The following is a 12,979-nucleotide window of genomic DNA, read 5'->3' as shown; positions in this document are numbered from 1 at the left end:
AGATCCCCTGGAGGAGCAATGGCAATCCACTCCAGTATTCTTGCCTGAGGAGTCCCATGGACAGAGGAGCCTGGCGGGCTACAGTCCATGGGGATCGAAAAGAGTCAGAACTGAGTGACTGAGCACACACATACACATGCATAGTCTATTTCAGAAAAGACTTAACAGTCCATTTAATGAATGTTCATTTTATCTGAATTTGGAGTCAGGCTCACCTTATCTGAAGCATGGAGAAAATTCTGGTCTTACTTATCTTCAAAGGGAGCAGTGAGTATTTATTGGTTTAAACATGACATCATTTAATGACGTCAAACCTAGACTTCTGCCAGATCCTTGCACAGAGGGGTTCCTAGGCCACTTCCACTCACCTGATATAATTACGTGGTGGCTTTGATCACATCAGGCCATCCAGCACAAAGGTAAATTCTGCCTGCTGAGACAGAACTTAGGAATTTGCTCTTTCTTTGGTTATAATTGTTCCCTAACTTTATAAAAACTCAGGAACTCTGAGGCAGAATTGTAAGTCAGCAATGCAGAGTTGTTTATCTCTTTAAGGACTTCTGCCCTGATTAGGGTTTAGAACTCTGCTCCCCGAGGTAGATAGAATCAAGTCTCAGGAAGAATTTTCTGAATTTGTGGAAAGGAGCTGAGGCCTCGTGTAACTAACAGGAAGGAGAGCCTCTTTCCTGTTTATACTCCACAGTGTCTAGATTTTTGTGGACAGTATTGGAAAGCAATCACCTCAGATTACACTGAGACTCCAAATTTGCCTGTAATTAGCATTTTTAAAATGTCTGACACATCTCAGACATAATTGGTGAGACTCATTATTTCCAACTCAAGGCTAAAACTGTTTTGTTTTGTTTTTGATATTGCAAAAATATACTGTTAAATGATGTTCTCAAGATATTTAAACTTTTGAATTGGGACAGTTGTTGCTAGTTCAGAATATATCCTTGGAAAAAGGATAGAGTTTTTAAAGTTCTTTAAAAAAAAAAAGCTGTAGGGCATCTGCTCCTTCATTATCCAACCATGAAGCATTCAGGAGAAGGGGATGATGCTGACAAAGTGTTCTTGGGGATGCTGGGGAGACAGGCTCAGTTACTCTAATCTCTGTGATCAGCAACAAGAGGTTAATATAGGCAAGTGTTTCAGTTCACCTGACCAGACTAAGTAAACCCCAAAATAGGTTTATGACTTCGTAGGAAGTATGGGAAATCCAGTTTTTGTTAAGAAAAGGGTGTTGTCTCCTGGAACTTATTGTTGCTACTAATTTCATCATGGCCCTACAAAATAAGCCTCCTGCATTTTAAATGAATGAATCCATGACTAACTGAATTACAGAATTAATTATATGCCTTTCTACTTCTTTCAATGTCACAGTGCCCTTTTTCTTGTCATGTCAACTATTGTAAAGTGTTTTCTGTTTTAGTAGAGCAATATTTTTCACCATATTTCAGTCCCAGCAGCTTCCTACTATTTTCCTACCTATTTTCCCTCCCCAAAGCCAAAGAGATAGAAGGAAAGCTCTACTTACTCCCATGAAAATATTAGCACTGAATCATTGGCCAAATGAAGCCGCAGGTGGGAGCATCATGGGCAGTCTGATTTTCACCATAGCAGTACTGTGTCTCTTTTTGTTGCTCAGCTTCCATGGAGTAGGCTAATTTTGACCTAGGTTCTCTTGACATTTGAATGGCAGCCAATAAGTTTCACGCATTCAAATTTCCTGTAATTCTTAAATGACGTAGAAGTTACTGATAATCACTTTAACAGAAGAATGTTTAATTAATGTTATTTAAAGAACAGCAGCAGTTGTCTTTGTCATATCTTTTTAGTTCATTCTAAAGGGTGGCTCAGTGGTAAAGAATCTGCCTGCTAATGCAGGAGACACAGGAGATACAGGTTTGATCCCTGGGTCGGGAAGATCTCCTCTAGGAGAAAATGGCAACCCCCTCCAGTATTCTTGTCTTGGAGAATCCCATGGACAGAGGAACCTGAAAGCCTACAGTCCATGGGGTCACAAAGAGTCAGACAAGACTGAGTGAGTGCACAGGCTAAGATAAAAGAGCCACTAGTTAATGGTGGTCCCAAATAAAATTAAAGATAGTAGAGATTATAAGTCTTAAGTATCAGACTTTGACAAAGACCAGATCAAGACTGGAAGGTCCTTTGAGACCAGAAGATTTTGACAAAGAAGGAATATTTATTATTATTATCTATTATTGATGAAGGAATATATACAACTTGATTGAGTAAGTGTAAAGAAGAAGGTGGGAAACAGTGAAGGAAGCCCTCCTCAGTTCATGGATAACCTTCCAGTTCATGATGGACCATGAGAGCTTCTCAATATTCTGACAGCAAGGCAGAGCACATGGCATGAACTTCCATGCTTTTCTAGATATTATGAACAGATCCATAATCATTGACTTTTCTTAAAAGAATTTTGAAATTTAATCCCCTGAGGATTATCCTAGGTGGTGTTTTAATAGTATGTTCTAAGTCTTTAATAATGTTTAAATAAAGGAAAATTCTACAACACTGCAATTTGCACTGTATTACATCAGTAATACTAGGTACCCTCTAGACCTAAGACATGAAACAGAGCTGACAAAAGTATTAGTGAAATACTTGAGGGGAACCCAAATTAAGCTCACAACTTACCGCTGAATTTTCTGAGATAAACCAGAGACCTTTGGTATGAAAAAAAAATCATCCTAGAGTTTGAAAATTAATCTTAACTAATGCCAAATAAACTGACATGCAGTAGATAACTAATGAAAAATATGATGCATTTAAAAACAGTAAAAAAGCTACAGTTTTCTTATTTAACTACAAAATTGGAGCTGTCACATATAAAGCATTTTAGGAACTAGATGGGAGGTGCTGTTGTCTAGCTTTTCAAAGCAACATTCACTCCTTAACTAAGGAGCATTGTTTTGATGTTGTTCCAGGGAACAGAACTCTGAGTAAGTGGCTTTGGTCCTGTGTTTATGATGCACATGGTCAATTACAGCCTTGCAGTGGGATACTGTAACTCTCAAGGGGCCACTGAAGAGATTTACTGTTTTCCAGTATTTTATTTTGGAAAAATTTTCCTCAAAGTTTCCTGTCTACAGAATAATTGCATTACATCTGGCAGAGAATCATGTTTTCAAGATTGGTTCCTGCAAAAGGGCCTTCTTTTTTATAGTTGGGGACGTTACAAATAGTTCTATTAACATTTCTGCAGAAATCTGCCATGAAATATTTTGAAAAGTTCTCGTACAATTGATACTTAATCTCTTCCACTTCAGAAATTATTTGAGCAATGTCATCAGATGATCCAAATCCCAATTTACTTTTAAATGTAAAAATGGAGCTAGCATTTAATGAAAAATTTCTGGACACCAGGTAAGCAAAATGGAATCTGTAAAATTAAGAAAGTTTAGGTACTTGTTACTGTAACATAATGAATATATGAAGGTCTTTTTAGAAGAGAAACCTCTATTCAAAAGATTCTGCCAGTGTTGTTCCCTCTTCCTTCCAGTTTATTATCAGCTCATGTCTCAGGTTCACATCCATAAGCAATGAGGTCGCTAACCCTGATTTCTGTTTTCTCTTTATTCCAGAAGCCTCCCGAGCTTTCTGAGGATGATACCCGGCTGAAACACGAGAGAGACAACTGTAGTGCCAAAGCCCTGGAGTCTATCACCAGCTCTCTTCCCTCAGATCACAAAAACATGGAAATTGAGGTCTCTGTTGCAGAATGTAAGAGTGTTCCCGGAATCACCTCGACTCCACATTCCATGGACCACCCCTCCCCTTTCTACTCAACCCCCCACAATGGCCTCCTTGCTGATCACCACGAATCTCTGGATAATGACGTGGCCAGAGAGATCCGATATCTAGACGAGGTGCTGGAGGCCAACTGCTGTGATTCTGCTGTGGACGGAACCTACAACGGCACATCCTCCCCGGAGCCTGGAGCAGCCATCTTGGCAGGAAGCCCAAGCCCGCCCGCCCCCGCGGCTGTCCAGCCGGAAGTCCCCGAGAGGGCAGCCGGCAGACAGGCTCCTCCTCACCTTGAGCTCCATCAGAGCGACTCTGATACCATGGCCGAGGGCAGAAGAGCCAACGGCCACCCCCCTGAGCAGCCCCGAGATGCACTGGGGGACAGCCTGCAGGTGCCCGTGAGCCCCAGCTCCTCCACCAGCTCGCGGTGCTCCTCCCGGGACGGGGAGATGACGCTCACCACGCTCAAGAAGGAAGCCAAGTTCGAACTGCGTGCCTTCCATGAGGACAAGAAGCCCTCCAAGCTCTTCGAGGACGACGAGAGTGAGAAAGACCAGTACCGTGTCAGGAAAGTGAGGCCTTCGGAGGAGATGATGGAGCTGGAAAAGGAGAGGCGGGAACTCATCCGGAGTCAGGCCGTGAAGAAGAACCCCGGCATTGCCGCAAAATGGTGGAACCCTCCTCAGGAGAAGACCATCGAGGAGCAACTGGATGAGGAACATCTGGAGTCGCACAAAAAGTACAAGGAGCGCAAGGAGAGGAGGGCGCAGCAGGAGCAACTGCTGATGCAGCAGCAGCAGCCCCCACCGCAGCTCTGCACGGCCCCCGCCTCCGCACGGGACCGTCCCGGTGTGACTGACCACCCAAAGGAGGACATCGTCACGGAGCAGATAGACTTCTCCGCGGCGCGCAAACAGTTCCAGCAGATGGAGAATTCCAGGCAGACAGTGGCCAGGGGCCAGAGTACACCCAGGCTCTTCTCCATCAAGCCCTTCTACAAACCTCTGGGGTCCATCAACTCAGATAAGACACTGACCATCTCCAGACCAGCTTCTGTCGGGGCACCTCTGGAAGACTCCTCAGCAGCCAAGGGGCAGAAAGCCCACTGTGCCCCAGAGAGTCAGTCTTCTGGAGGAGGGGGCCAGGGCAGCACAGCTCCCCAGGGAAAGGAAGGGCCGTACAGTGAGCCCTCCAAACGCGGGCCCTTATCCAAACTGTGGGCAGAGGATAGTGAGTTCACAAGTGCTCGGGCCGTCCTCACCGTGGTCAAGGACGACGACCCTGGGATCTTGGATCAGTTTTCAAGGTCAGTCAACGTCTCTTTGACTCAAGAGGAGCTGGACTCTGGTTTGGACGAGCTGTCGGTGAGATCCCAGGATACCACCGTCCTGGAGACCCTGTCCAATGACTTCAGCATGGACAACATCAGTGACAGCGGGGCCTCCAATGAGACAACCAATGCCCTGCAGGAGAATTCACTGGCCGATTTTTCTCTGCCCCAGACTCCCCAGACTGACAACCCCTCAGAGGGCCGAGGAGAAGGGGTCTCCAAGTCATTCAGTGATCAGGGTTTCTATTCCCCTTTGTCCACACTGGGAGACTCTCCGTCGGTTGATGACCCCTTGGAATATCAGGCTGGCCTCCTGGTGCAGAATGCCATTCAACAAGCCATCGCCGAGCAAGTGGACAGAGCTGGGTCTGAAACCACCAAGGGCGGAGCAGAGCAACAGGGACCTCAAGCAAGTCAAGAGAAAGCTGGCCCGAGTGCTCCCAGCTCAGAGAAGCCTCAGAGCATGTTTGAACCACCTCAGGTGTCCTCCCCTGTTCAAGAGAAAAGGGATGTATTGCCAAAGATTCTGTCTACTGAAGACAGGGCACTCAGGGAAAGGGGGCCCTCCCAGCCACTGCCAGCGGTACAGCCCAGTGGCCCAATAAACATGGAGGAGACCAGACCGGAAGGGAGCTACTTCAGCAAGTACTCAGAAGCCGCTGAGTTAAGAAGCACAGCCTCGCTCCTGGCCACTCAAGAGTCCGATGTAATGGTTGGGCCCTTCAAGCTGAGGTCCAGGAAGCAGCGGACTTTGTCCATGATTGAAGAAGAAATCCGAGCAGCCCAGGAAAGGGAAGAGGAGCTGAAGCGGCAGAGACAAGTCTTGCAGAGTACCCAGAGCCCCAAGGCAAAGAACGCCCTATCACTGCCCTCCCGAACGTCGTGCTACAAGACAGCTCCAGGTAAGTGAAGTGTCGCAGACCAGAGACAGATGCTGCAGAAATCGGTGTTGTTGATTCCAGCTAACAGCGTTCTGTGTGGAGCCACCTCTATGCATGGCTAGCTCAGTGTCAGGGAGACACTGGTTCGGGGATTCCAGTGTTCAGAGACACACAATGGGGATGTCAGAGCGTCTTCTGGAAGAATCTTGAGCCTGGATGGTGTTCGCCATTTCCCAGAGGGTTTAATGGCTCCTTTCTTGTCCTTCTGCTCTGGTCTTTGTGTAATATGGAGAATTGTTCTCTGTTTATTGTTCTCTCTTGGTTGAGCTAGGCTATGTGTGGTGCTGACCTAGAGTCGGCCGTTTTGTGGACTGTGTTGATATCAGTAACTTGACCCTCGGTATCTGCAGTTAAATCAAGCCTGTCTGGTTTGGGAATGTCTTCTCCTAGCCCCTTCTGGATGCTGAGTCTCTTCCCAGCAATGACAGTTATGGGTTGGTATTGCAGATTGACCCATAGAAGACGTTTCTGTCCATTTTCTGTATAATGGGATTTGTCTGTCTTTAAATCACCATAAAGCAATTACTTAGGAATCAAGGTCATCACATCTATTTGTGTTCTGTGACCCTTTTGGAGAAGTTGAGTTCTCTGTGTAAAAGACAAGCCTCTATTCTCCTCCCATTGCTTGGACAGTTCCCTATCTTGAATATTTTGTACAGATGGTTGATGTTAATTTCAATGATTACTATTGTTGCTACCGTTATAGATAACAGTGTGACCAGTAATTTTTATTTCCCATTTGGATATGCTGTTACTTGGGGAACCGCACATCCTGCCACAGAGAAGGGCTGCTCAAAGTGTGGTCTGAGCTCATTTATGGCTATTCTTGGTCCATGATAAGATCAGTCCAGACATTGGTAAAGAGTTTGAAAACTCTTGGAGCAATTTGACATTATCTTCAAATCCAAGTGCAGGATTTTGTATTTTTAAGAAAGTATTGATCCATAATGGACTGGGCAGAATAACTATTCCTTCACTGGAGAGAATTTCAGAAGTGCTGCCTTACTATATAATTACTGTATTTAGCTTGGTCTATCCAGACCTTGGGCTTCCTGCGTAGCTCAGTCAGTAAAGAATCTACCTGCACTGCTTGAGACCTGGGTTTGATGTCTGGGTTGGGAAAATCCCCTGGAGAAGGAAATGGCAACCCACTTCAGTGTTCTTGCTTGGAAAATCCCAAGGACAGAGGAGGATGGCAGGCTACAGTCCATAGGGTCGTAAGAGTCGGACATGACTTAGCACTGTCTTTCTCCTTTTCTTCTTCTTCCAGACCTTAATCCCATCTTGATTCCTTAATCAAGATCAAATCTATAATGACACAAGTTAACTCTTTCCATGTTAACCTTTAAATTTTGAAACAATCTCAAAGCTAAAGAAAAGTCCCCTAATGAAGTACCAATATCGTTTTTATTCAGAAATATTTACGAGTAAGTTGCCAAAATGATGCTCGATCACCCCCCATTTTTATAGAATGTCCCTCAGTTTGGGTTTGTCAGATATTTTCTCATGATTATGTTCGGGTTATGCATCTTTGGTAGGAATACCACAGAGTTGATGGTTATTCTTCTCACAGAACTCAATCAGGTAGTACATTGTGTCAGTTTGTCCCATTGTAGGGACAGATGTTAACTTTTTTCGCTTGATACTAATTTTGATGGCTTGATTTGAGGGAGTGTTTGCCAGGCTTCTATACAGTAAAGTTACTTTTTCTTTTTGTGATGAACAAGTATTCTGTGGGGAAATGCTTTGGTGCTATGTATGTAATTTTCATCTCTCTCCATAATAGATGGTCTTGTGGATTCCTGTTATATTTAGTAGGTTGTAATCCATTTCTGTTATTATTTTTATCCTTGATTGTTCAAATATAGTTCACAGGGGCCCTTTCAAGCTAACTTCAGTGTCCTTTTGACATGTCTCCATTATTCTTTGGGCAAATCTTTACTTTCTGGTGCTGCAAAATGTACCAGTCTCATCTTAAAGTTTCCTAACCCTGAAATCAGCCCTTTCAATAGAGAGCACTAGTTCTTGTTAGTGGAGAATGGTGGTATTTAGAATGGTGGTATTTTTAGTGGTATTTAGAAACCAAGATCTGGGTGCTTGGTGTGCTCACTGCTATTGGATAGGCACTGCTCCCAGGCACTCTCAATGGTCAGAATTCTATCTGTTGATCTATCAGTTAATCTACCTACCTACCTACCTACCTATCTTACCTATCTATCTACCTACTGAAAACCATGACCTCACCCTGATACCTTTAGTTTTAATCTAATACCATTTTCTTTCTTTGCAGATTTGTAATCGTCTCCTTGACAACAAGATACCTGGTTCCTATTAGCCTTCATATATTTATTATTTGATCAGTTTCCCCCTGTGGAACCAATCTACTATTTTCCTCACCAAACATCGACTCCAAAGTCACTTTTTAGGTAGCCACTGCTGTCCCCTGCACGTCCCTCACCCATCTTGGACTCCAGCACCCTATATTGGGTCACCCGTCTCCCTGCCCACCTTGCTCTGGCTCCACTGTGGCTCCTCCCCCACTCCTTGCAGAAACCTGTCTCTGTCAGCCCCAAGTAATGGCTTTTGAACTAAATTGTTCAGGAAGGAAAGGGGAGGGAGCAGGAAGAGGGATACATGGTGACTCTCTCTCCTGATATGTTGTTTAATTCCTTCAGGTTACAGGGTAATAGGCAACTGAGTGAGTGAGTGAGGCAAAGAAGACTTTCAGGGGAGGTTTTTTTGGTTTCTGCTTACTGGTGACTTGCTGGCTTTCCCCAAAGGTCCTTACTTATCAAGTTCACTTCAAATTCTTGTGGGCTGGCTTGGCACAGAGATGGTAGTTGGGCATTCCATATGGTATCCTGGAAAAAGCTTTGGTACCTGTTGAATTCAGCCCAATCTGGGGAGCCTACCCTCACAAGGGTGTGATTGTAAAGGACCTCCATAAGAGCCTGCAGTCTCACTAATGGAGGAAGTCTTTGCAGGCATCTTGGCAACTTCTGCTCACATGGGGGGCAGATTCCATGGCTCTCTGATCAGTTACAGCTGTTCGACTTACCTGGAACCTTCTCTGCATTGTATATGCTCAGTGGTATTTTCAATTTTCCCCTCTCCACCTCTTAACAGAACCCCTTACCATATTGCTTCCATATTTTTCTAGCACACAAACAAAAATTAAGACATTTTAATACTTTACTGACCTGCTGTGGTTTGTCAGGCTTCCCGCCAGACTTTAAACAAGACAGAATCCTAATGTATGTCCTGGGCAGCCCCATATTGATTTTCTTGTACTTCCCCCTATGCTAATGTTAATCTCCTCCCCCCATATTCCATCCCTGCAGGGTTGATTCCTGTTCCTTTAGTAAGATGGTAATTCATCCCTGCAAGCCTGCTTGGGTCTGATTGTCACACTGAGCACAGTCATGATAATGACCTGTTTTGCAGCTCATTTCTTCATGTTTATCTCTAGAACATTGAAAGTAGGTGGCAGGACTTCCCAGAATTACAACACGGATTGAAAGAAATTGAATGCAAAAGGTGATTTTTTTTCTATCCATGCCTGGAAATGTTTAGATTATTGTTTGGCCAGCCAACTTCTTAATTCGTGATCAGGAAGAAGGCTGACACATCACTCTGAGCCACCAAACTGGACCATTCATGGTCAGGATCAGAACTGTTGGCTCCAGTTTGGTTTTGTGAATGGAGATGTTGCTGAGTCCCTACTCACCAAATGTTTCATGCCATTAGAGGTGATTCAGCCAGTTCATTGCGTGACTCATAGTGACAATTTGATATTAAGTGATGAAAAATACACTTTTTAACATCTCCTATGGTAGAAATTATGCTGGTGACATGTTGGAATCCTAAAATCTTATGGCAAATAAAATTCACTGAGAGCCAAAATGTGATAAGGAAAGAGAAGTGCTTTCCAAATATTTCCCGGGTGTTGAAAAGATACTTGTTATTGCATTTGGTTCTCTTGCCTTTTGAGACTGGAAGATGATGGGATTCTGTTTTCAAAAGTATGTAATGATCTTCAAAGATGAATTATTAGGAGAAATTTTATGGAAATTTAATCTCATTGGTTCTTATGTGATTTTTTTATTTAAAGCTTTTTTTTTTTAATGTGGACCATTTTCAAGTCTTTTGAATTTGTTACAATATCATTTCTGTGTTGGGGGTGGTGGGGGGGGGGTTGGCCATGAGGCCTGTAGAATCTAGCTCCTCAAACTGGGGATGGAGCTCCCACCCCCTGCACTGGAAGTCAAAGTCTTAACCACTGGACTACTAGGAAAGTCCCTCTTATGTGATTTTTAAAGGAAGAAGAGTTTAAATAGGGTTTGTGTGGCATTTGTTCATACAGAAATGAAAAAGGCAGGTAAAGTCTCCACCCTCAGGGAACTTAGTTCAGTAATAGAAGCATCCAACAAAGATAGCTGTTTCATCACAGAGAAGCGTGGAGACCTGTGTTAGCATGGGGCAAGGAAGACCACCTTAGAGGGAGGGTAACGAAAGTCTTCCTTTCTCTAGAAACTATCATCTAAGCTTTGAACTGAAAGCGAAGAAGTTGGGTTCAGGGAATAGGAGAGGATGTTCCAGTCCCAAGGGAGGGCCTTTAGAGAGGCCCAAAGGAAGCGCACATTTGAGGTGCTTAAATAAAGTTAGGGTGGGTTAAAGGAGGAGATATAAAGCAAAACAAAAGAAAGCTGATTTGGAGCCAGACAGTGAAGAGCTATGTGAATCATGTTAAAGGTTTTCGATTTTACGCTTTATCCTGTGGTCAGTGGGAAGCCAGGGAGGATTTTTCAAAGGGGTGATTATCTCCACACCACTAAAGCTATCCTGCCTTCATCCGGGAATTGATGGATTTTAAAAATCATTCAGCTTTCCTGAGTCTGTCCCACTGGCTTCTTTTCTACGTAGGTCTAAAGGCCTGCCACCTTTTTGACGAGTGCCCTGGGTTATGAGAGGAGCCATGCTTCCAAGATGTGGGACTGTACTTAGAGAATAAAGGAAGCTCTTCAATAGGTACTGGAGCCTGATTTGAAGGTGTAACCCCCACACTGCCGTAAAACACCCTTGAGGAATGAGTTTGGGAGGGAAAGCCAAACATTTTACTCAAATTACAATCAAGACCTTTTCAAAATGTCTTTTCATAGGAAGGGTGTCAACAGACAGTTTTCTCTTTAGGGCTGTGTCTATTATTAGATATCCTGGTTTCACTTCCCAGTTCTTGGCAGGCCAGAGAAACCCAGTTAGTTAGGTGATGATTAGCATAGTTTTTTGAACTAGTTTGCATTTTCATGCCAGGTGTTGAATTGATTTACCAAGTCAGACAGTTTGCCCAGTGGGACATTCTGGATAGCAGTCAAGGCAAAGATCTGAATATTGAGTCCCATAACTTGTCTGTTGAGGTCTTTTAATATGTGGAAAGATGTAATAGTTATACATCTTACAAAAATAAGATCTCCAAGGGTTTTTTACTTCCATGGTCAGTTTGAATTAAGATTGCATATGTGATTATCATTATATTATTATAGAGTTTTTGGACTGGGTATTTTTCTTTTCCCTTCATTATCTTCCACTGTCACAAAGAAAAAGTCTGAGGTAGAAAAAAATATTTACATCAGCACAATATTCACGCAGCAGAGCTTGGTGGCCTTGTTCCATAATAAATAGAGCTGGATTAGGTTGAGTCTCAGTTGTTGTTCAGTTGTGAAGTCATGTCTGTTTGCAACCCCATAGAGTACAGTGCTCCCAGCTCCCCTGTCCATCACTGTCTCCTGGAGTTGCTCAAATTCATGTCCATTGGGTTGGTGATGCTATCTAACCATCTCATCCTCTGCCACCCTCTCTTCTCCTCCTGCTCTCCATCTCTCCCAGCATCAGAGTCTTTTCCAATGAGTTGACTCTACACATCAGGTGGCCAGAGTATTGGAGCTTCAGCATCAGTCCTTCCACTGAATATTCAGGGTTGACTTCCTTTAGGATTGACTCATTTGATCTCCTTGTGAGTCTCACTTGGGATGCCCCCGGTCCTCCGCAGAGTAGAAGACCTGGTGTGGGGGACTGATGGAGGTCTTCTCCGCCAGGTCCAGCTCAGAGAGGGCTGTCTTTCAGGAGTGCCTAGAGTGTCCCTGGCCTGCTGGCAGGTACAGATTGTGCCACTTGCAGGGGCCCAGCTGACTGTGTAAAGGTTCTTTTTTTGTTTTCTTTTACAATTGTATTTGTTTATTTGACCATGCCACCAAGCATGTGGGATCTTAACTCCCCAACCAGGGATCAAACCCATGTCCCCTGCAGTGCAGGTGCCTTAACCTCTGGACTTCCAGGAAAGTCCTTGTGTAAAGGTTCTCAAGCTGAATGTGGTGTCCTACAGGCAGTTATATCTACCAACATGTTCCCTGAACATTCGCTGGTGACACAAGCCTAATCATGGTAGCTACAACTCCCAAGACCTTAACGTTGAATACTATTCTAATTCCTTCATACACAGTTTACTCCTTTTCATTTTCACATTTAATCCTCCCAACAGCCCTCTAAGATAGAATCCAAATTATCCAAACTCTTGAGAGTATATTCCATATTTTTCCAGATATAGTCCACATTTTTCTTATTTTAGAAAGGCCAGAAAGTGTACATACTATTACTTAGAAAAGCAGTTCAATGCATGTAAATAGTACTTAATATACCCAGTAAGGTCCAGGGCAACACCTGTCATCAAATTCGATTTCTGTTGTGAAATTTAGGAAGAGTTAGTTCTGCTAAGTGGAATCAGTAAAGACCAAGAAGAAGCTCATGCTGGTTTACATCAGGTTTTGTTGCCAAAGAAGTTATGATAAAATTTTGCTTTTAGAGCTTTTTGGTGGGGTGAGGGCAGGGAGGAGCTTGGAATTGTCCCTTAAGAGATAATGAACCTGCAGTATTATTCCCT

At 43.7% G+C, this 12,979-nt stretch overlaps 1 protein-coding gene across 11 annotated transcripts in view; it reads left to right on the top strand.

The window, feature by feature from the left end:
• Positions 1-12,979, top strand: part of PALM2AKAP2 (PALM2 and AKAP2 fusion) — a 538,506-nt gene that overhangs the window by 500,422 nt on the left and 25,105 nt on the right. For all 11 annotated transcript variants that reach the window (XM_070459308.1, XM_070459307.1, XM_070459310.1 and 8 more), the window contains one exon: positions 3,612-6,006. In XM_070459308.1, the coding sequence (XP_070315409.1) occupies positions 3,612-6,006 (2,395 nt within the window). The remainder of the gene's footprint in view (positions 1-3,611; positions 6,007-12,979) is intronic.

This window comes from Odocoileus virginianus, chromosome 31 (assembly GCF_023699985.2).
Source record: "Odocoileus virginianus isolate 20LAN1187 ecotype Illinois chromosome 31, Ovbor_1.2, whole genome shotgun sequence".
Classification (NCBI taxonomy): domain Eukaryota; kingdom Metazoa; phylum Chordata; class Mammalia; order Artiodactyla; family Cervidae; genus Odocoileus; species Odocoileus virginianus.
Note: the sequence above shows the minus strand (reverse complement) of the source record. Positions and strands in the feature narration are given on the sequence as shown.